This window comes from Nyctereutes procyonoides, unplaced genomic scaffold, assembly GCF_905146905.1.
Source record: "Nyctereutes procyonoides isolate TBG_1078 unplaced genomic scaffold, NYPRO_anot_genome, whole genome shotgun sequence".
Lineage (NCBI taxonomy): Eukaryota > Metazoa > Chordata > Mammalia > Carnivora > Canidae > Nyctereutes > Nyctereutes procyonoides.
The window spans coordinates 23,684,617-23,709,883 of NW_026575135.1; the positions used below are offsets into that span (position 1 = coordinate 23,684,617).

Genomic DNA, 25,267 nt, shown 5'->3' on the forward strand with positions numbered 1-25,267 from the left:
ATCAGTGAACTAGAAATCAAAGATACCATAGAGAAGATCAACAAAAGTTATAAAAATGGTAATTTGAAAAGACTGATAATATTGATAAACTTACTCTGAGACTGATCAAGGGAAGGAGAAGCACACATAATTGATTATAGAAATGAGAACAGGGATATTGAAAATAATTATAATTGTAATATATTCTTTTTTTTTTTTTTAAATTTTTATTTATTTATGATAGTCACACAGAGAGAGAGAGGCAGAGACACAGGCAGAGGGAGAAGCAGGCTCCATGCACTGGGAGCCCGACATGGGATTCGATCCCGGGTCTCCAGGACCACGCCCTGGGCCAAAGGCAGGCGCCAAACCGCTGCGCCACCCAGGGATCCCTTGTAATATATTCTATACTATATATTTTAATATAATTACAATTAAAATTGATATCAGATATTAAAAGATGGTAAGATACTTCATGTCAATAAATCTTATGCTAACATTTGACATTACAAATGAACCTCACTCTTCAACACAAATATAAAAAAAGACAAAATATTATAAAACCTTTCAGTAAGATAAAAAAGGATAATACATCATGGCTATGTTAAATGTATACTTGGCAGTCAAGTTTCTTTAACATTAAAAAATCAGTCTCCTGTCAGATATATACCCAAGGGAATGGAAGACGTAGCTTTATGTACCCTTACATAAAGGTGTTCGTAGAAGCATAATTCATAATAGCCAAAATGTGGAAACAAATCACATGTACTTCAGTGGATGAATGGATGAGTAAAATGTGGTATGCCATCCGTACAATGGAGTATTCATTGTATTATAAAAAGGAATGAAGTGCTGATGCATGCTGCAACATGGATGAATCTTAAAACCATGCTGAGTGAAAGAAGCCAGTCATAAAGGAACACATATTTTATATCGTATGATTACATTTGTATGAAATGTCCATATCAGGCAGATACGTAGAAGTTGATTATTGAATGCATAGGATTGGGAAGGCTTGGGAAAAATGGGGAGTGACTACTAATGGGTTGAAGATTTCTTCTCGGGAGTGATGAAAATATTCTGGAATAGATAGTCATGATTGTACAATTTGTGAATCTACTAAACACTGCTCAATTGTGTACTTTGAAAGAGTGGATTTTCTGCTGTACGAGTTACACCTCAATATCAAAAATAAGTATTATTCCTACTTTAATAAAGGTGAAAATTCTATCGTTTCAGTAAGGAAGACCATTTGACAAAACCCAACATCCATTTCTGATTTTTTTTTTTTTTTTTAAGATTTTATTTATTTACTCATGAGACACACAGAGAGAGGCAGAGACATAGGCAGAGGGAGAAGCAGGCTCCACACAGGGAGCCCCATGTGGGACTCCATCCCCGGACTCCGGGATTGGGACCCGAGTCAAAGGCAGACACTCAACCGCTGAGCCACCCAGGCGTCCCTCCATTTCTGATTTTTTAAAAAACTGGCAAATCTGGAATACAAGGAAATTTCCTTAATCATATAGGGGATATGTATAAAACTTAGAGCAGACTTTGCAATTAGTGGTAATGTGTTGGATATTTTTTCTCTGGACAAGATAAAGGGACTAACTCTTATTTTCCTGTATACAATGTAGTAGATGTTGTAATCATTGCAATATGAAAGAAGAAGGGTTGGAAATAGAGGAAGAATCTGTCATTCCTGGCAGTGATCCAAAAATCGAGATAAAATATTGATAAGGGAGTTTTAAGAGGTGCTAGGTAGAAGTTCAAGAAGTTCAATAAATATATTTCTGTAACCAATCAGCAACGAGAAAAATGAAAAAAAAATTAGTAACTTCAAAAAACATCAGATGTTTAGGGGAGAATTTTAATGTATGCAAAATAAGACTACCCCCTATGAAAATGTAAAATGTGAAATCTTAATTTTAAAATAATCAAAAAATTCAAGAAGAAACAAAGGGAAGGATATATACCATTTATATATTTCACATCTCACTGTTGTGAAATTTAGTTTTTCTTGACTACATCGTTGGACATACTAATTTATGATAGTCTACCCCATGAAAATTTTTCTTGCTCATTTTTGCTATTCTCTCTCCCTCTGCCTCTTCTTAGTCATGCTTTCTTCTGTGCACGCTCTCAATGTGTTTTTGTTTTAAGATTTTTTTAATTTTATTTATTTGACAAGGAGCAGGAGGCAGAGGGAGAGGGAGAAACTGGTTCCCCATTGAGCATGGAGCTTGACAGCAGGGCTCAATCTCAGAACCTTAGCCAAAGGCAGATGCTTAACTGACTGAGCCACCCAGGCACTCCTATGTAAAATCTTAAAAAAAAAAAAAAATTACACAACATGACTAATTGAGTTAGGACATGGTTTCAAGGCAGTTCAGTGGTATATATTATATTGTCCTATACAAAAATAATAACATCAAGTAGGTAGTAGTTGTAATGTGAAACCTGGGAAGGACAACTTTAAAAGAAAATATAGAGGCAAATCTTAGGTCACCTTAGGTTAGGCAAGATTTCTTATATAGGGAGGGGCATCTGGCTCAATGGCTGACCATCTGCCGTTGGCTCAGGTTGTGATCCCCAGGGTCCTGGAATTAAGTCCTACATCAAGCTCCCTGCAGGGAGCCTGCTTCTCCCTCTGCCTATGTTTTTGCCTGCCTGCCCCTCTCTCTCTCTCTCTCTCTCTCTCTCTCTCTCTCTCTCTCTCTCTCGAATAAATAAATAAAAATCTTAAAAAAAGAGGTTTCTTATATAGTGCACAATAAGTATGAGTTCTAAAAGAAAAACTTGGTTCTTGAGAAGAAAATAAGTAAGATGAAAGGACAAGACACAGTTTGAGAGGAAGTATTTATAAAACTCCCATTTACTTTTTATTTTAAGTGATCTCTCCACCCAGTGTGGGGCTTGAACTTAACAACCCAGAGATCAAGAGTAGCATGCTCTGCTGACTGAGTTAGCCAGGCATCTCCAAACCCCCATTTGAACAGAGATTTGTATACAGAATATAAATAAATGGAGAAGTTGTAGAAAATGGGTAGTGGTATTGGTTTGTATAACATTGTGAATATACTTAATGGCAATGAGTTGCACACTTAAGGGTTAACATAATTTTTTTGTAAAAAAAAAAAGGGGTGTATCTTAAGTGTATTTTACCAAAATAAAAAAAGATCTAGAACTATACACACACTTTGTATCTATGCCAGTTTTTTGACTGTTGTACTATAATTATGGGGCATGTAATCATTAGGATGATGGATAACTTCTTTTTTTAAATTCTTTTTTTTTAAATTCTTATTTATTTATGATAGTCATAGAGAGAGAGGCAGAGACACAGGCAGAGGGAGAAGCAGGCTCCATGCACCGGGAGCCCGATGTGGGATTCGATCCCAGGTTTCCAGGATCGCTCCCTGGGCCAAAGGCAGGCGCCAAACCGATGCGCCACCCAGGGATCCCGATGGATAACTTCTTATGAATCTTCTAGCTGTTTCAAAATAAAAAGTTAATTAAAAATGAAAAAAAAAAAAAAAGAGCAAAAGATGGAGATCCTGAGTGGCTCAGCGGTTTAGCCCCTGCCTTCGGCCCAGGGCATACTCCTTGAGTTCTGGAATTGAGCCCCGCATTGGGCTCCCTGCATGGAGCCGGCTTCTCCTGGCTTCTCCCTCTGCTGGTCTCTCTCTCTCTCTCTCTCTCTCTCTCTCTCTCTGGCTCATGAATAAATAAAATCTTTTTAAAAAACTGAGCAAAAGATTGGAACAGCTAATTAAAAAGGAAGATAAAAATGTGGTCATCATTATTGATCACCAGAGAAATAAAAATTAAAACCATAGTAGTAGGTTGCCAGTTTTCATTCATAAAAATGGCTTTAGTGGGGGCACGTGACTGGCTCAGTTGGTAGAGCATGTGACTCTTCAACTCAAGAGTTGTAGGTTTTAGCTTTACGTTGGTTGTAGAGGTTACTTAAAAGAAAAAGAAGGCTTTAGAAGGAAACTGACAATACCAGGTGTTAGTGAAGGTGACAGAGTAGCTGGAACTCATACATTCCTCTTGTGAAGGCATACACTCATAACACAGTCTTAAAAACCCAACCCTTGTTTTTTATTGAAGAGGAATGAAAACATAGCCACAGAAATACCTGTGCAGGATGTAAAGCAGCTTTATTCATAAACCTTTACTGATTTTGAAATCAGATGTTGAAACATGTTAAATTTAGTTAACTGATACTTTTCTTTTTTTCTCATTCAGTCTCTGGTTCTTTTCCCTTCTGTTTTGTCTCTAACCTCTTCCCTCTCCTTCTCCTCATTCTCATTTAGAGTAGTAGATTCATAGCTAAAAAAAAAAGCAAACGTGTTTTAATGCAGAATACAGTTAAAGGTTGTCAGTTGATAGAGTCCTGGCAATTTCTCTAGGAGCCTCATAAAATGGCATTGTTTTGTTGAAAACACAAAGTTCCGAGTCTGTCCCCAGCCATAATTATAGGCTCAGAAACATTATTATTATTATTTTTTATTATTTTTTAAATTTTTATTTATTTATGATAGAGAGAGAGAGAGAGAGAGGCAGAGACACAGGCAGAGGGAGAAGCAGACTCCATGCACCGGGAGCCCGATTTGGGATTCGATCCCGGGTCTCCAGGATCGCGCCCTGGGCCAAAGGCAGGCACCAAACCGCTGCGCCACCCAGGGATCCCCTATTATTATTTTTTAAAGATTTTTTTTTTTTTAAATTCATAGAGACACACACACACACAGAGAGAGAGAGAGGCAGAGACACAGGCAGAGGGAGAAGCAGGCACCATTCAGAGAGCCTGATGTGGGACTCGATCCAGGGTCTCCAGGATCACGCCCTAGGCTGCAGGTGGCACTAAACCACTGCGCTGCCGGGGCTGCCCTATTTTTTAAAGATTTTATTTATTCTTGAGAGACGCAGAGAGGCAGAGACATAGGCAGAGGGAGAAGCGGGCTCTATGCAGGGAGCCCAATGTGGGACTTGATCCTGGAACTCCAGGATCACGCCCTGGGCCGAAGGTGGGTGCTTAACCGCTGAGCCATCCAGGCATCCCCAAAACTTGATTTTTGACAGGAAACATGGTAATAAAAATGGATAATAAATCCATTCTTTAGAGATGGACTTTCACTAACTAGCATAGAAAGACTGAAGGGTAGTCAGAATGCTAATTTATTAAATTTAAACATACTAAACATAACTTGTTAAACATTTGATTTCTCTTTACAAGTGAGAAGGGAGTTTGATGGAATATGGACAAGGGCAGTTGAGGCAGTTGAATGTTCAAAGGCCATCTGGCTACTAGTATTTATGGTTGAGTCACAGTGGGCTGTTACAGTATAGATTGTAGTAAGTTTCCCTCTCCTTGGATGCACAACATAGACTTAGCTTTGGCACTTTTTTTAAGATCATCTATCTATCTATCTATCTATCTATCTATCTATCTATCTATCTATCATCTATCTGAGAGAGAGAGAACATGAGTTGGGGATTGGGGCAAAGGAAGAGGGAGAAGCAGATTCCCCACTGAGCTGGGAGCCTGACATGGGGCTTGATCCCAGGACTCTTGAGATCATGACCTGAGCTGAAGGAAGAGCAACCCAGGCAACCATGACACTTTTTGTGTTTAAGTTGCTCACCAGTTTCTCTTCTGATGAATACCTTCATTATTTTAATATGTTAAGACCTTCTGTTGTACATTGGTCTGCACAACTGGCGTCTAATGCTCAAAATGTAGCTCAGGATCTGCCAAAGAAAAATTCTTATGAGCTCAAAGGTACGGTTGTCTAATTTAAAAAATTTCCTTGGTTAAGAACATTCTGAAATGGGAGCATCTGGCTGGCTCAGTTTGCAAAGCATGTGACTTTTGATTTCGGGGTCAGAAATTCAAGCTGCATGTTGGGCATAGAACTTAAAAGAATTTTTTAAAATGCTTACAATATATTCCATTTTAATCAAGGCTAGTTAAGGAAACTTCATCAGTTGAATAATTATAGAAACTGTCTTTTTACAACCACTTGATAAACAGCTTTTGGTTATGGAAGTGCTTTAAAGATTGGCCTTCAATACAACACAGATTTTTGGATACTACTCAGCCTGTGCTATATGAAATAAGTCATTACAGAAAGACAGTTATCGTATAATCTCGCTTATGTGGGGAATTTAAGAAACAAAACAGGATCATAGGGGAAAGAGGAAAAAATAAGACAAAATCAGAGGGCGGCCCGGGTCGCTCAGCGGTTTAGCGCCACCTTCGGTCCAGGGCCTGACCCTGGAGACCTGGGATCTAGTCCTGCGTCGGGCTCCCTGCATGGAGCCTGTTTCTCCCTCTGCCTGTGTCTCTGCCTCTCTCTCTCTCTCTCTCTCTCTCTCTCTCTCTCTCTCTCTCTGTGTGTGTGTGTGTGTGTCGCTCATGAATAAATAAATAAAATCTTAAAAAAAAAATCAGAGGGAGACAAACCATAAGAGACTCTTACTCATAGGAAACAAACTGAGGGCTACGGGAGGGGAAGGGGATAGGGGAGAGGTTAAACTGGATGATGAACACTGGGGAGGGCATGTAATGTAATGAGCACTGGGTATTATATAAGACTGTTGAATCCCTGACCTCTGCCTCTGAAAATAATGTTATATGTTAATTAATTGAGTTTAAATTAAAAAAATAAAAAAGATTTTAATTAGCCTAAAAAAAGACTGCTGAATCACTAACCTCTGCTTCTGAAACTAATAATATATTACATGTTAATTAAACTTAAATTTAAAAATATATATTAAAAAAACCCACTGAATACACTGAATATACACTTTAAAGTGACTAATTTTATATTATATGAATTTTACTTGAGTAAAAAAGATTGTCAGACCAGATTACAAAATCCCATCAAATTTAATAGCAAAATATAACTTTAAATGCAATATAATTAATCTCTCATGTTAATGATAGAAAATAGTAAATAAATGAAAGTTAGAAAAACAAGACAATACAGATTTTTACCTCATTGTTTTCCTTTTTTCAAAACTACATGGATGCCTTATATATGCTTTTGATAGAGGGCTTCAAATTTATTTTAAGCTGAAAATAAATTAATATTTTTGACATTTTCCCATATGTTTGAGAGGTAAGTTTATAGGTCTATAATGGGGACCAAAGTCTTAATGTAAATTTTTAATATTTCATAATAAGATTAGGACTTGAACTTGTATTTGTCTATATGTAATGTCTGTGTATTTAGGGTGGGTAACTACAATAACTGGCCCTGATTTCTGATAAGGGGTTCCCCCCTGTTGCCACACATAACCACTTCACAATGTTGCACTTCTGCTTGTGACTGTGTACATTGTCCTCTACTAGTTATTATATGTACTTAGAATCTTTTTTTTTTTTAAGATTTTATTTATTCACGAGAGAGAGAGGCATAGACAGGCAGAGGGAGAAGCAGGTTCTGGGGGTGGGGGGGCGGGGAACCTGATGTGGGACTAGATCCTAGGATCTTGGGATCATGCCCTGAGCCAAAGGCAGATGCTCAAATGCTGAGCCACTCAGGTGTTGTTCTGCTCAGATTCTGTTTTTATGTGTCTAAGTTTATGTTTTAATTATTTTATTTTATTTTATTTTAATTTTTTTAAATTTTATTTATTTATGATAGTCACACACAGAGAGAGGCAGAGACACAGGCAGAGGGAGAAGCAGGCTCCATGCACCAGGAGCCCGATGTGGGATTCGATCCCGGGTCTCCAGGATCGCGCCCTGGGCCAAAGGCAGGCGCTAAACCGCTGCGCCACCCAGGGATCCCGTTTTAATTATTTTAAAAATAACCCTATCTCTTAAGTATTAGGCCAGTCTCTTTACATTGTGTATATGAAAATGTGCTTTAACTTAATACCACTTAATTGTACATTTAAAAATGATCATAAAAGTAAATTTTATGAGTATTATACCACAACTTAAAATTTTTTTTGGAAAAAACGGTATGTTGTAAACTTCAGGATAGTTTTAATATTTTATATAGAGTTTTTTAATGCCTCATCATTGTTTTTCTCCTTTGGAATATCCCTTATTTATATTTATTTATATTTATATTAATTATAAATATATAATTTATATTTATTAAAAAAAAATCTCTGTACCTAGTGTGGGGCTTGAACTCACAACTTCAAGATCAAGAGTCGCAGGCTTTACTGACTGAGCCAGCCAATTGCCCCTGTTCTCTTTGTCTTGATTAGAATGTTCCTAAAACTGCTTAGGGGTGAGCTTTAGCTTTTTTATAAAATTTGTTAATCCTTAGAAAACTGTGTTCTGTAATGAATTTAACAGCCTAAGCACATTAGGTAGGGTGGATGGAGGTGGCACCAAGAACAGTGCTTACTGGCCATCCTTCACATTAGTTTTTGTTCTTTTACAGCTATGCATTTACTTAGAGAAAGGGCTTGAAGGAGAAGGTTGGAGATTATATATTATTAGTACCAAGAAGAAAGTCATGCTGTAGAAGGAATATAAGAATGGAGAGTAGGTAGATGGCTTGCCTCAGGTTCATTTAGCTTTGTGTATAGTGTGACCTTTAAGAAGCCTCTGTGGAGGTCTTAACAAATTTTCAGTACTGATTTCTGACTAGGACTAACTACCTTTTGTTTTTCATTTAAACTGTAACTTCTTTCTTGAATTAAGAAAATATTTTAACTCAGATGTTTTGGGACCATGTAAACCCATATTTGTTCTACTACGCTTCCAGAAAAATTATGGAAATCATTAAGAGATTGATGATTGAACCAATACGAAGGATCAGATTGTCAGTTCATATCTTTCTCTATGAATCTTTACTGTTATTTTAAGGATACATGCAGTCGAGAGGCACAAAAGAACAAGGAGTGCCTGTTTCCACATTCTTCCTTATTATAATATATATATTCTATGATCTACAATGATAGATGAAGTCTGTCAATGATGTGTTTAGGTTTCTCACAGCAGGGAATGTTTTCAGGTTTGAAAAATGTCCCATATAATAGCATATCTTAAGTGATATTTTTACAGGAAGTCATACTGCATAAATTCATTAATTCTGTGTTTGCCATAACCAGTCCTAAGCTTGGGACATCCAGTCAAAGCATTCCATAGAGAAGGACTTTTTCTAGGTAATACCATCTATTTATTTATAAGGTAGTTGGGTACTAGGTTTTTGACCTGACTCCAAGGAGATTAGATTACACTTTTTTTTTTTTTTTCTCGAGAGTGTTCCCCTTCTCTTTTTCTTTTGTTCTCTCTACACACAAACCTCATGGTAGGTCAGATGCTCAACTCATTTCTTCTTGCTCAATGAAAATATTCACAATCTTAATGCCTGTGGTATAGTTGATATATTGGTGTATTTTCTTTTGAAAATCATTTTCTCTGGGTATGTGTTTGTATGTATAGTTTACAATAATGGGCCTGTAACTTCTACAGGATCTCTGAATACTAAAGTCAGCATTTTTGGACACAAATGCTTTTCCTTAATGCACTTAATTACTTGATAGATGTTTATTCTGTAACAATTGTTTGAACAGATCTGCTCTACCTAATCAAGAGTTATAGCACCATACTTTATGTGAGCAGGACTGATCTTTGGTAGAGATCTATTAGGAAACACAGAAATTGCTTTGTGGATAGTACCCAGGTAACTTGGTATTTGACAACATGACATTTTATTGAGTATAGATCAGAAGCTTTCTGTTTCTTGGATTATAAAGTAAATTACTTATGCGATACATGGCACATCTTATGCAGTATACAACAGAGAATTATTTGAAGAAAGACAATATTTGGTATTGTGATGTAAGCTATAATTATTATCAACAGGAGCCTGGAAGAATTCTGTGGAAGAGTGGACAACAGATGACTGGACTGAAGATGTAAGTATTTAGCTTCAGGTTAGATCTATCTTCCTTTTGGTTTCTGATAGGGGCATGTGTTCTTTGAAGAAAGCTGGAGATACCTTACAGTTGTTCATGGTTCCTTTTCAGACATCAGTGATTATCATGTTTTTTAGAAAATGCTTCTTAGAAGGAGGTTGGTGTTTCGAGATTTTTAAGAAACTTGTTTTTAAAGCATCCACTTAAAAATGACCAGTTGTAAAATAAGACTGAAATCATTTTTTTGATCTTATCTCTTCTTTTTTTTAATAAAAGTTTTAAAAATTTTATTTATTTGAGAGTGAGAGTGCTCAAGTGTGGGAAGGGACAGGGAGAGGAATAAGCAGGCTCCCCACTGAGTGGAAAGTCCAAAGTGGAGCTCACTCCCAGGACCCTGAGATCATGACCTGAGCCAAAGTCAAATGCTTAAACGACTGAATTACTCAGGTGCCCCTTGTTTGTTCTGATAACCAACTGATGCTGTTGCCCTGGCCTGTGAAAATTTATTTTTTATAGCATTTTTATTAAAGGAGACTGTCATTGTTTGGGTCACAGCTGAAATTAACCTGAATATGTGAATCTGGTTCTAGCCCCAACCCCTTCTTCCTAAAACTAGATGAGCTCTTTTTATATTCATTTATTCCATAGACATTTTTAAGTGTACCACACTAGCCTCTGGGTAGTGTTCATTTATAACTCTGGGATTAGCATAAGATATTCTTTGATCAAAAAGATTTAAGTTAAAAAAGAAAATGTAACTGAACTAGAATCCCTTTACCACATTTTATACCATTTTTCTCTTTCAAGGTCTAGAACATGTGTATACACATGATAAAGAGCAGGACATTACATGGGAGAGAATAAAGGGGTTATAAGAATTGACCTTTATTTACATGATGGGTTTTAAATTTATTTTCAAGTAATCTCTCCAGTATGGGGTCTAACTCACAACCTCAAGATCCAAGAGTTGCTTCTGTACCAACTGAGCTAGCGAGGTGCCCCAACTATTGACCTTTAATACCATGCAAGCAGCCCAGACTTCAAATTTTTTTCTTTGAATAATTTCCGATCTCCCTTACCATTTTGTTTTCATAAGTATATTTTTACTTATTTAATATTATTTTATAAGTGTGTGTGTGTGTGTGTGTATATATATATATATATAAAGATTTTATTTATTTGCGAGAAAGCATAAGCAGGGGGAGGAGTAGAGGGAGAGGGACAAGTGGACTCCTAGGACCCTGAGTTTATGACCTGAGCTGAAGCCAAATTCAGATGCTTAATGGACTGAATCACCCAGATACAAGTGTATTTTTAAAGAAGTGAACTGCAGTTATGCCACCCCTGCCCTGCAGTGAAGCAGTATTATATTTGGTTTGTTAGAGAGCAAACTGGGTAGAGTATGAGGAAGGAAGACAGTAGAGATGTTTGAGTATAATGTCACACAGCTCTGTTCTACTGGTACTATGAAGAGGCTGGACTTAGATGGGTGGTTATTTGAATCATTGGAGGGATGGATACCAGTGCTGAAGGAGGACACATTGAGCAGCCTATGGACATTTTACCTTATTTCAGAGTTGTCCAACATTTAAATGTTTTGTATTACTAGAATTTTTGCTAAGAGTTTGTTGGGAGAAAAGAATATTTCCAGTGCCAGAAGCTTTAGCTTTCCTTGGCTCCTGTCTGGGTGAGCAGGCAGGCTAGAAAATTAGCAGGAGAGGGGCGCTTGGGTGGTTCAGTTGGTTAAGCACCTGCCTTTGGCTCAGGGTCATGATCCTGGGGTCCCCAGATTGAGTTCCACATCAGGCTCCCTGTTTTGCGGGGGAGTCTGCTTCTCCCTCTTCCTCTGCCCTTCTGCCTGTTCTGCTCTCTCTTGATTAAATACATAAAAAATCTTAAAAAAAAAATTAGCAGGGGATCAGAATGCAAAAGGTCCGTATTCAAATTCTAGCTAAGCTGACCTATTGACTTTAATGCATCTTACTGAGCCTTCTCTTTTATCAGTGTAATAAATATCATAACATTGTCCTGCCTAACTCAACTGCGTTTTTCTATGGGTCAGATGAGGGTCTTTCAGTTAATGTTGCTAACAAGCAGTTCAAATGTACACAGAGAGTTTAATATTCTACTGGAAAGCCCATATTATATCACAATATAATTTATAATTAGTGAAAATAATTAGCATAGGAAATTTGGATGTATTCTTTCAAAAATTAAAAAAATCAAATCTTTTCTGAGATGGTATAAAATAATGATTGAAACATCAGTATAGTCTAAGGTATAAATCTAAAATTCCTTGTGGAGCTTAGATTAATGACTAATAGGTTGCCTGTATGGCTCAATCAGTTAAGTGTCCAATCCTTGGTTTTGGCTGAGGTCATGATACCAGGGTGGCGAGATTGAGCCCCGTGTCGGGCTCCACATCCAGCAGGGTATCTATTTGAGATTCTCTCCCCGCCCCGCCTTGTACCCATGCTTTCTCTCTCACACAGAAATAAATCAATCTTAAAAAAAAAAAAAAAAACTTAAAAAAAGAAAAAGATACAGTAACTATTATTAGCCTTTCCCTCCCCACTCCTCTTTTTCCGCGTTTAAGTAATTTCTGCACCCAATGTGGGACTCAAACCTGCAATCCTGAGATCAAAGGGTTGCATGATCTATTGACTGAGCCAGCGAGGCTGCCCCTAGAGGCAACCACTTTAAATAAGTTTTATGTATTTTCTTCTGATTTTTTTCTTTTCATAAATCTTAAAATATGTCTTGTGTCTCTTGAAATCTGAGAATGCTTACTTTCTACACATTTTTTTAAAGTGTTTTGTTTTTAAGTAGCTTCCACACCCAACACGAGGCTTGAACTCAAAACACTGAGATCAAGAGTCACATTTTTACTGATTGAGGCAGCAGCTGCCCCTCTCTCTTTTTAAAAAAATAAAGAGGAAACGATTTAATTTTCTGTGTTCTACCAAGGTTAGATATGATGTCAGTGATTTAATTTGGTTCTCTTTTGCTTTGAACTGATTAATATTTTTGCGGCTTTGGATCTACTTTACCACTGCTTTTTACAGTTATTCCTTTATTGCTTTACTCTGTTACGGAGTCTTATATATAAAATAGAGTAAAAGTAAAAATGATTTCTTTGGGACTCTTTAAGATACCTTGTAACAGGGTGCAGTGTAAGCCCTTCTTGTTGAAACAGTAAACTATTCAGCACTTTCTGTTTTTATAGAAGATGAACACCTACTGGCTGCTCTGCCCCTGCCTGAATATTTATGTGTGAGGCAACCTGATTTTTATGCAGTGTTTTGAGTTCTGAGACTGTTAGAGTTGATAGGTACTAGAGCAGTCTTTAAAAAGGATAAACTGGCCATGTCTCTGCCGCTGTATGTTTCTAATGAATAAATAAATAAAATCTTAAAAAAAATTTACTTGTCATTATCACTTATGTATTTCCTTTGACTGCTTTTTGGTTGAAGTATAATGAGAGTATTGGTGACTAAAAATTGTCAGAAATTTGATAAATTTTTGGTTTTATGTTCTGTAAAATAAGAGCAAAGTATTTTTTTATTCCTTTCCATACAGCTTTCTGAAACAAAGGTCTTCACTGCCTCAGCTGTTCCAGCAGAGAATCATGTCACACCTGGGCAAAGGTAAATAATTTTTGTCACCTTTTGTTTGTTATTCAAAGCAATAATTTAAATTTCTTGCTCAGGAGATTTATTTGGTGGCTCACGTCTTTTTTTTCCCTTTGCTTAAATCTTTCAGTTTGTTGTCTTTTCCTTCTAAACAATTTGTTTTATCCCTAACCATCCTTGTGAGCTAACAAAGCCTCCATCATTTTCTAATTATTGTATCCAGTGGTGAATTAAAATAGCAGTTATGTTTGGGATTTCTTACCATTTGTGATAGAGATTATGTTAAACCTATTTTATTTAACTTAATTTTTTTTTAAGATTTTGTTTTTAAGTAATCTCTACCCAATGTCGGGCTTAAACTCACAACCCCAAGATCAAGAGTTGCAGGCTTCACTGCCTGAGCCAGCCCATTACCCCTGTTAAACTTAATGACTATTTTTTACTTTTGTAAATATGTTGGGCTTTTTTTTTTTTTTTTTTTTTGGACACATTAACCTAATAGAGAATATTCTTTGGTTTCTATGTATAATACCATTTATTTAGATCTTCTAAAGGGTAATACAAACTTCTCATTTTATATGGGCTCTATTAGTTTTATTTATTTTTATTTTTTTGACATGGCTTATATTTTTATGTTTTTATTTTTATTTTAAAAAGATTTTATTTATTCATGAGAGACACAGAAGGAGAAGAAGAGACGTAGGCAGAGGGAGAAGCAGGTTCCCGATGGGTAGCCAGATGTGGGACTTGATCCTGGGACGTGGGGATCATGACCTGAGCTGAAGGGAAATGCTTAACCAACTGAGCCACCCAGGTGCCCCAGGTTCTACTAGTTTTTATCTAGCCTTCTAGATTACAGAAAATAAAGGAGTTTTCAGGAAAATAAAAACACTGTTTTTATGTACAGTACTGAATTCTTAACTTTTTTTTTTTTTAAGATTTTATTTCTTTATTTGAGGGAGAGACAGATAGTGACAGCACAACTGGGGAGGAGAGTGAGAAGCAGGCTCCCACTGAGCAGGGAACCTGGGATCATGACCCAAGCCAAAGACAGATGCTCAACCAACTGAGCTACACACAGGTGCCCCCAGAACTGAATCCTTGAAAAGCATTCATTTATATCCTAGTTTCTGCAATAATTTAAAAAACCTTTGATTATAGTCTCAAATGCAATGATTTAGGAGTATGGAGGCCTTTCTAGGTATGACACCTGAGAATTGAAAGACATTTTGATCTTAACATGCTTGATTTCTTGCTTAAATGAGATGATTATAAAACTTTGTTACAGGGAAATAATATTATCAAAGGGTTTATGAATTGCTTAAATTTATTTAGATGGCTATAACTTACTCATTATATTGATTATTCAGTGACTTTCATAGGAATATTTCCATTAAAAAAAAAATGGGGGACACCCGGTTGCTCAGTGGTTAAGCGCCTGCCTTCGGCCCAGGGCATGATCCTGGAGTCCCAGGATTGAGTCCCACATCAGGGTCCCTGCATGGAGCCTATTTCTCTCTCTGCCTCTGTCTCTGCCTCTGTCTCTGTGTCTTTCATGAATAAATAAACAAAAATTAAAAAAAAAAAAATGAAGCCCCGTCCCTTGTTCACCGAAACAGGAGGAAAGGATGGGACCAGAGATCGCAATTGGGCATGGGAGGGCATTTAAAAAAAAAAAAAAAAAAGAAAAGAAAAAATAGACTTTAATGGTTATTTTTCAGAAGACAATGCTGTACTATTTTTAGGCATTTATCTTCTCTTTTGGAATAGAGTGTGCTGTGTTTTTTGTGATAATATAGCTTTTGAGATATGTTATATATGCTGCGACTACCCTGAATTTATATCCCCAGAATTAGGAAATCATTAGTTAGAACATTACCCTGAGATCCAAAATTCTTGTCTGGGACTTCAACTGGTTATGGGAAGGTAAGAGTGGGTAGTGCATAAGGAAAGGAGCTCAGGTCTAGGAACTTTATTCTTTATCAGATAGTAGTGAGCCTTGAATTATTTGACCTCCCAGGATCTGCTTCACTGGCATGGTAAACATTTTGGACAGGAGATCTGACTGGAAACTGGCCTTTGAAAGGGTTTAATGGAGCAAATTACCATGTTAATCCAGAGCACCTTACAGGTTTTGTGGAGAAGAGTTAGTAATTCACTTACATGTCGGGTACTATAAATCTAGAGGATCATTTCTTCTTCCTCGTGCTTTTTAGTTTTCAGGCCATGATTCTCAAGTTGCAGTGTCTGTTCTTCTGGGGGCATTAACAAGAGTTGTAGTTAACAGAGTACTTATTAATATATTGTGCATTTTCCCCCTGAATATATAAGAGAAAATTATTGGAGATTTAAATAAACTTAAATATATTATAGCTTTGAATGTAGAACTTAAGGGGAGGTTTATGATTAATGGGAAACAGCTTGAATTATATACTATGGCTGTAGTAGGGAAATAAAAAATAGGGATTCACTTTCCTTGAGGCAATTTAAGAAACAATTGGTTCCAAGTAGTGAATGGAGCAAAATATTCTACAGTAAATTAGGGATTTACTGCAAAATAAAATAGGGATTCACTCCAAAATAGGGATTCACTTTCCTTGAGGCAATTTAAGAAACAATTGGTTCCAAGTAGTGAATGGAGCAAAATATTCTACAGTAAATTATCCAACCTTCAGAGAATTGTTTATTTACTCATTTGCTTCAGGTTTCAAATCAGTTGTTATTATGCTATTTCTGCGGAAATGTCTTGATGCACCGTTTCATTTCTCTTCTTTGCCGGGCCTTGGCTTTAGTGTCTGTGGCTTCGTGTGCTTTTTTTTTTTTTTCTTCTATTGATGCTGTCTTTTTGACTCCTTTAAACTCCAGTTTCCAAAGATTTTCGTCACATAGATTATTTTTTAACATGAATTTACTTTATATTGTTTCACTTCTCAAATTCATTGTTGGTAAGATTTGCTTTTGACTCATTCCTCATTTGCTTTTTGTCTGCTTAGCATTGATCTGGTAGCCTTGCTCCAGAAGCCTGTTCCTCCCAGTCAAGCCTCAGAAGTCAACTCCTTTGAAACTTCCCAACAGCAGGGCTTTGGTCAAGCTCTTGTCTTCACAAATTCTCAGCACAACAATCAGATGGCACCAGGGACTGGCAGCTCCACTGCTGTCAACTCCTATTCTCCTCAGAGTCTGGTAACTCACTTTTATTTTAGTATGGGATTTGAAGGAATGTACCCCTAAGCAAATGCATTGTAGAATAACACATGCCTTATAATTATTTTCAAAATATAAAAGTATAGTAAATCTCGTCTGGAAAACAATGATGTGATAATTTCCAAGCACATATCTGATGATTCCATGTGGAATTCAGCTACTCTGAGTTTTCTGGACAAAGATAAAAAATATTTCCTTATGATTTGTTGAAATTTTTTAAGTTATAATCACTCAGGCATCTCATATTAATTTTTCCTTGGATTTTGTTTTAAAGTCTGTTACTTATGATATTAAAATTTTCATTTGTTTCCCAGTTTAGTTAAATTCAAATGTTTGTCAGTATTGGCTTGCTAAAATCATGCTAAAACAGTTCTTTCCAAGTCTGCCTTAGATGCTTATATTTTTTGCATTTTTTTTGTTATTCATGAAATTAGTGTATTTTTCTTAAAATGCCACTCTGTAATGGAGACCCTTTTAATATGGATGTTTTCATTAAAACCAGGGCATCTACTGCTTGTATATCTGGCTTTAACTTCCCATGAGAATTTAGTTTCTATCAGAAGGGACTCCAGGAACTGGTAGAGAAGGATATGAAGATAGGCTGAAAGGAATAAAATCTTAGATCGTAGAATGTGAAAGAATGTAACTGCAGAATGGTAAAGTGAAGGCCCCAGCTATAGGTAATTCTCAGTTGATATTGGGGGATGTGGGTGGAGGATTGGAATACCTCCATATACAGATCAGCAACTTTCACTAGTGGTAATTATTTTGGCTCATGCTTTGCTGTGTTTTGCCTGAAATAATGTGGTTGAGAAACAATTTCTTATGAAATATGATCTAATCTTTTCCCCTGCTTGACTCAAAAATCATTTGCTGAACCCTAATAGAGAATTAAATATGTAAACTTTTCATTGCTGTCTTCTACTCTGCACAGACATGTCATGTCGTGTATAACTGGCTTGGGAACTTGACATTTTTAGTGTTATTGATATAATTACATATGAGACGGTATCAGTTCATGAAGTAAATAGGATAGCCCAAGGCATGAGAGGGTCTAATAATACCTCAGTTTTTTTTAATTTAATTTTTTAAAAAGTAATCTCTATACCCAGTGTGGGGCGCAAATTTATCACCTTGAGATCAAGAGCTACACATACCTTCCACTGACTGAGCCAGCCAGGTGCCCCAGTATCCTCAAGTTTTGATCTAACCATCCCTGTCCTTTTCCTGTTTTGCCTTTCCATCTGCTACTAGTATGCTGATGTAATGTCTAGGCTGACCTGCTGGAATCTTAGGAACATTGGTTGGACATGAGGGGTTTTTGGTTGTTTTTTAAGGATATGAGGGTTGGGTTGTTTTTTTTTTTTTTTAATTTTTATTTATTTATGATAGTCACAGAGAGAGAGAGAGAGAGAGAGAGGCAGAGACACAGGCAGAGGGAGAAGCAGGCTCCATGCACCGGGAGCCCGATGTGGGATTCGATCCCGGGTCTCCAGGATCGCGCCCTGGGCCAAAGGCAGGCGCTAAACCGCTGCGGAGGGTTGGGTTTTTTTTAAGAGTACCGTCAGGTGTTTTGCTTTCATAATGAACACACCTTGAGAAACTGGGATAAGTTGTTTAGCATATTACAACAGTGGTGCTCAACCCGCTGTACTTTTACAGTCAGTGGAGAACTTCAGTAAATAACAACAGTAATAATAATAATAAAATAATGCCAGAGTCCACACAGACCAAAGAAGTCAGAATTTTGAGATTGCAAGTTGGGCACTTGTGTGTGTATATATGTGTGTGCATGCATACTTGTGGATTAATACACACATTGTTAAAGCCCCCATTGATTGAAATGTACATGAAATTGAGAAGTCTTGTGCTAAGTGTTAATCTGAAGCAAAGTGCTGCTCCTTGATTCCCTGATTTCATTGCATTGTGTAAAGCACAGAGAAAGTGCATTTGGTAATATTACCTGATGCAGGTAGAGATCAGGTAGGAAGAGAGAGGAAGAATAGAAGCATCATCCTGGAAGCTTTTACTAAATAACAAGGGGGCTTGAACTGGGTTTCGGTGGACTTGGAGCAACATAAGGCAGGTATTTTGGACAGCATGATAAAGGATTCTGGAGTAGTGATAAATGTTAGCAGATTCTGTGATTGATGTGCAATAACTGCTTACAGTCTAATGTTTTACTCAGGAGAATTTGGATTTCCTTAGAACATTTGGGATACTTCATGCCTTTGGATACTATTAAATAATTATTTCAGCTTCTACATTTGATCTCTTAATGCAAATCATTTCTGTTTTTGACCTTTTAAATGGTTTCCAAAAGTTATTTTTTAAAAATTTTTAAAATTTATTTATGATAGTCACAGAGAGAGAGAGAGAGAGAGAGAGAGAGAGAGAGAGAGAGGGGCAGAGACATAGGCAGAGGGAGAAGCAGGCTCCATGCACCGGGAGCCCGACATGGGATTTGATCCCTAGTCACCAGGATCGCGCCCTGGGCCAAAGGCAGGCGCTAAACCGCTGCACCACCCAGGGATCCCCAAAAGTTATTTTTTGATAAATAACTTCTCTTTTCAGAAACTGAAGGATCTTGATATATAAAAATGCAGTTGATCTGCCACTGTGTTCACTGGTTCTAGGCTTTCATTCTCCTTGGGTCTTTTTTTTTTTTTTTTTTTTTAAATTATTGATGTAGTCTCAATACTTTATTTTTGCTTTCATTTCCCTTGCCTTAGGAAATGGAGCCAAAAAAATGCTACGGCTGATGTCTAAGAAATTACTGCCTATGCTGTCTTCTAGGATTTTTATGGTTTCAGGTCTCACATTTACGTCTTTAATCCATTTTGAATTTATTTTCGTGTATGGTGTTAGAAAGTGGTCCAGTTTCATTCTTTACGTGTATCATTCTCTTTGGATCTTAATATCTGACCTGACAGGATAGATAGGGGAGACATAACATTTTCTTTTGTATACTTAAAGAGTGTATATGGTGTTTATAGTCATCACAGCAACTTGAAATAAATGTAGCAGTGTCCAGGATATTTGCCTAATAAACAGATCCTTATGTGTCATTTGTTGTCTGATTTTAGAATATTAACATTTAGCGCAGCAACCTGCATTTTATTTTGCAAGATGACATCGCTGATCCATTCTGTGATCAAAGTTATTTTAATTAAACATGATTACTGTTGTTCATATATTAAATAAATGCTGTATTTTTGTTTCTCAAGCTTTGTCATTTAATTCATGATATTTTTCTTTAGTTTAAAAAACAGTAGCATTTTGTTTATGAACTTGTGACCTCACTTTTAAAAAGAAAGCAATGTCTTAAAACCTAGGAAAAATATTCCCCTTCCCTTTAACCTCTAATATCAGAATCTAGAAAGATTACTGGATTTAATCAGATTTTGCTGAATAGTAGTATTTTCATGTAGCATTTACTCAGGTGAGTTTTATTGATTCAGATGTCCTCGGTTATGGTTTTGAAAATTCTTGTAAAAATACTTGATGTGTTTAAAGTCTGGAGTAAAGATTTGTATTGCTGGGGATCCCTGGGTGGCGCAGGGGTTTGGCGCCTGCCTTTGGCCCAGGGCGCGATCCTGGAGACCCGGGATCGAATCCCACGTCGGGCTCCCGGTGCATGGAGCCTGCTTCTCCCTCTGCCTATGTCTCTGACTCTCTCTCTCTCTGTGTGACTATCATAAATAAAAAATTTAAAAAAAAAAAAAAAGATTTGTATTGCTGAGGATTTTTGCTTTTATTTCCTTTTAAAGTCCTCCGTCCTTGGTTCAGGATTTGGAGAGCTTGCACCTTCCAAAATGGCAAACATCACCAGCTCCCAGATTTTGGACCAGTTGAAAGCTCCAAGTTTGGGCCAGTTTACCACTACCCCAAGTTCACAGCAGAATAGTACAAGTCCCCCACAACCACTTCTTCTTGGGACCTCAAGCCCTCAACTTCCCAGTCCTCAGTCCTTAGTCATTTTGGTAAGTATACATTTTCTGTGGTGGTTTGCCCCTCGTGATGACATGCTAAACAATAGTAGAGTGTGTTGACTTGTCAACACTGATGTGGAATTTGTCCAGAGATGTTTCTTTTTAGGAGAATTTCTGTGAAGTTTGTAAATTAAATCCATCAGCTTTGCATTATATAAATATCTGCATATATTTGTTGTTATTAGCAGTAGTAGTACATACCTTAAAGAGATGTGCAAAAGTATGGTAAAGCCATAAAAATATAAGGAAATAACACTTAAAAAAAAAAGGGTTTATTTATTTATTTGAGAGAGAGCACATGAGAGGGAGCATGAGCAGCAGGGAGGGGTAGAGAGAAAAGCAGACTCCCTGACTTGCTCCCAGGACCTTGGGATCATGACCCGAGCTGGAGGCAGACGCTTAAGCGACTGAGCCACTCAGGCACCCAGGAAATAACACTTTGAGTAAATGCTTGGGTAGAATTTTCTAAGCTCTATTATAGTAGGGTGGGACAAAGTTGGGATTTGGAATTTTAAAAGACATCCTCTGGGTTGCTTTCTTATTCTAATATTTGTATGTATCTACCATGATTTGTTGTGCAGCATTAATGTCAGTGGTTTATAATTTAAAGGCACTGTGTGTAAGTTGGATGTTTTCACCCATTTTCTACCAACTTACACATGCCACACTGTACTAAGGAATAGCAGAGGGTTATATTAAACACAGTGTTGCTTTCCAAGGCATGTTTAGGGCTTAATGAAAGACATGGAAAATCACATTTCTTTCCTGAAAGAGAATTTGTTGTTATGGAAGTACCTGAGACTATCCCCAAGTTTGGAGTCTACCTAGGAAATTCATTAGAGCCTTAATACTGATTTTTTTTTTTTTTTTTTATTGGAGGACTGGTTATACATAACTAGTCTCTGCCTAGTAAATACCAAAATTCCCCATTCCCAGTAGGAGAGTTAGTGTTCACCGTAAACTGCATTGTGCAAACATTAAAGGCAGAGTCACTCTTCTTACCTGATAGGAGTGCTGGCAACCTTTGCCTAGAGCATATTAAAATTCTGTGTTCTTAGACACTGGCCAAGAGCCAGTTTAACAAGGTGGCATTTCTGATGCCAGCTGTAGTCCTATGTAAACTTTTTTCTACAGACCCACTGCAATGGGTGATAAGAATTTTTAGATTTGTAGATGCTATTCCCATATTCCTTATAAATCCAGTCTATTTTTTTTAATCCAGTCTTTTGTACATATCTCTAATATTAAGTCCAAAAATAGATTCATCTAAGATGGAAATACACTGTCATGGATTGGCAGCCCTTCAACTGGATTTCTCACTTGTTTCTGTAAATACAGTTTTATTGGAACACAGCCATGACATTCGTTAGGTGTTGTCTTACAACTACTTTTAGTCTACAAAGGGAGAGTTGAGTAGTCGATAATGGATGGCCTTCAAAGCCTAAAATATTTATTAGCCTGCTCTTCGCTGGAAATAATTGCCAGCTTCTATGTGATTTGAAAATCATGTAGACAAAGGGCTACCTTCCTTTATAAAAAAATAGTAACTATAAATAAAGGAGACTAAACCAAGGTAAAAACTGGTCAAAGAGGTATGGCAAGAGTTCATAGGCAAAGAATACTGGAGTATATGAAATGATGATTCATCAGATTTATATTATTTTAATTTTCATCTTTTATGCCATTTTCTATTATTTAAATTAGGAAGGATAAAAGTTGTTGGTATTCAAAGCATGTTAAAAAGTGTATGTTCTATCTGTTGAAAGAATTTTGAAGTGTTCATAAAAACTTAAAACAGGGTAGCTCTTTGAAGTAGCATCTCTCTCTCTCTCTCTTTTTTTTTTTTTTTTGAAGTAGGTGTATCTCTATTCTAGCTGTTGATCCCACAGGTGTACTTGTACTTAAGCAAAATGTCATAAAATACATTCATTGCAGCGTTGTTTTTCTTAACAAGATACTGGAAAACCTGAAAGCTTGTTAATATAGCACTAGTTTTAAAAATCGATACCTATATACTCTGGATTACTATGTGGCTGTAAAATGAAGTAGCTCTTCACATGTTAATATGGAACAGTTTCTTAAAATCAAATTGTGAGCAAGATATATAATGTGTGTGTGTGTTTCGAAACAGTATCTGAAGATACTCAAGAAACTGGATATAAGAGGCAGACACCTGGAGTGAATTTGGGGATAGAGTTGAAAGGGTGATTTATATTCATCATATACATTTTTTTTTTTTACCTTTTGGATATTGAAATATGTTTCTGAAAAAAAATTTTTTTAACAATTTAGTTAAAGATCCATAAAGCAATAAAAATAGAGTTCTCTGTTAGTTAAAGGCTTGGTGTGTAGCAACTTAGTGCTCTTCTTACCCACTCCGTAGGTCTTAATGTAAACTGCATCTCTTCTCTGCATAAGAAATTATCTACAAACCCATTAGCATCCTTTTCCACTTAACATATACCAGTTATAATATATCACACAGACCCCCAACTTAGGGGACTGGGGTAGAAGATTGTTAGGAGAAACAAATGGTGACTACAACCTTTCACTGTCAGTCATGGTAGAAGAGGGAGCTCCAAACCCATGTTCCTAAATAATTGATTGTTGCTTACTTTCCCTCCCTCTCCCTTTACATATTTCATAGACTTCAAATCTCAGCCTGAACCATCCCCGGTTCTTAGTCAATTGAGCCAGCGACAGCAGCACCACACTCAGGCCGTTGCTGTTCCTCCTCCTGGGTTGGAGTCCTTTCCTTCCCAGGTAAAACTGCGAGAGTCAACACCCAGAGACAGTACCTCCACTGTGAACAAACTTTTGCAGCTTCCCAGCATGACTGTAGAAAATATTGCTGTGTCTACCCACCAACCACAGCCTAAACACATCAAACTACCGAAGCGGCGGATACCTCCAGCTTCTAAGGTGTGTTCTCCATTCAGAGGTCACAGGCCCAGTGGTGGAGTATTTTAACACCTCAAGGGTTGGGTTAGTAAGTCTCAGAAACAGTGACATGGTAATTTTTTCAAGCACATAGCTTACTCTGCTTAACGAGGTGTTGGCCATTTCTGAGAGATGGGCTAATATTAGGGTGAATGGTTTTATGTTGGAGACAGAGACTGTTCATTCAAATTACAGGATCTGGCTCAGAAAATCTGCTGGTCTTGTGTATTTAGCTGTGTTTTGTAGATAGAGAGTAAGTGGTTCTTTAATTAGATAACGCTTTCAGCAAAGGCCCACTCTTCTCCCGTCACTCACCCACCACCAGCGCCACAGTTTCTTTAGTCTTTGCTCTAAGAAGCAATTGGTGACACTGACGTTTCTAATGTTTAATTTTTCTTTTCTCTTCTCTTTGTTTTTGAAATATGCTCCTTCCTTTTTTCCTTCTTTTGTTGGGTCTCTTGCTCCTTGTTCCTCGAGGGCGCTAGTGTAGTGCTCTGGGAAACCAGTGCTTGTTTGGTTCTGTTATAGGCCTCTGGGACTCGGAACCTCTTATCTCTGTTCTCTGACATGGTGGCTCTGCTTTTTCAGATCCCAGCTTCTGCAGTGGAAATGCCTGGTTCAGCAGATATAACAGGATTAAATGTTCAGTTTGGCGCCTTGGAATTTGGATCAGAACCTTCTCTCTCTGAATTTGCATCAACTACAAGCAGTGAAAATAGTAACCAAATTCCCATCAGCTTGTATTCGAAGTCTTTAAGGTACACAACTAACTTCCCTGGTTTTGACTGAATTAAGTCCTTTGTTGGCAGTAAAACAAAATAGAGCCTAAGAAATCACTTGGTGGAGACAACACACCCTTTGGTGGTGGGTTTGTGCACCAAACCCACCAATGACTAGTATCTGATTCCAGAACTTTTCTTCCATCACCCTAGGAAGAAACCCTCTGCCTGTTAGCAGTCCCTCACAATTTCCCCATCCCCTCATCCCCTGACAGCTAATCCTCTTGTCTCTGGATTTGCCCATTCCAGGTCAGTCTCTTTCTCTTTTCTCTCTTTTCTTGCCTCTCTTCTCTCTCTTCTCTCTCCTCTCTCTCTTCTCTCCTCTCCCTCCTCTCCCTCCTCTCCCTCCTCTCCCTCCTCTCCCTTCCTCTTCCTCTTCCAATTTTCTTTATTCATGTGAGACAGAGAGAAAGGCAGAGACATAGGCAGAGCTCCCTGTGGGGAGCTTGATTCGGGACTTGATCCTAGGACCCTGGGATCACAACCTGAGCTAAAGGCAGACGCTCAACCACTGAGCCACCTAGGTACCCCCTAGATAATTTCATATAGCAAGAATTATACAATATGTAACCTTTTGTATCTGGCTTTTTTTACTTGGTGTAGTGTTTTCAAGGTTCATCCATGTTGTAGTTTGTATGCATTTTATTTCTGAATAGTATTTCGTTGTGCAGATAAATCGCACTTGGTTTGCACTTTGTTTATCCATTCATTAGTTGTTTGGATTGTTTCCACTTTTTGAGTATTATGAATTGTGGTACTATGAACATTAATTGACAAATTTTGTGTCCTTTCAGTTGTTTTGGATATAGACCCTAGTAATTACTGGTCATACAGTTTT

General features: G+C 37.3%; 1 protein-coding gene and 1 non-coding gene across 2 annotated transcripts in view; both read left to right on the plus strand.

Moving 5' to 3' along the window:
* The window catches only part of UBAP2 (ubiquitin associated protein 2), a 122,996-nt gene that overhangs the window by 78,442 nt on the left and 19,287 nt on the right, over positions 1-25,267 (plus strand). The window contains 7 exon segments of the mRNA XM_055302448.1: positions 9,830-9,882; positions 13,462-13,529; positions 16,508-16,697; positions 20,489-20,627; positions 20,630-20,701; positions 23,358-23,632; positions 24,239-24,408. Coding sequence (XP_055158423.1) covers positions 9,830-9,882; positions 13,462-13,529; positions 16,508-16,697; positions 20,489-20,627; positions 20,630-20,701; positions 23,358-23,632; positions 24,239-24,408 — 967 coding nt within the window.
* On the plus strand, positions 16,813-16,895 carry LOC129495318 (small nucleolar RNA SNORD121A). Its single transcript, XR_008661488.1, has one exon. It is a non-coding gene; the product is annotated as a small nucleolar RNA SNORD121A (small nucleolar RNA).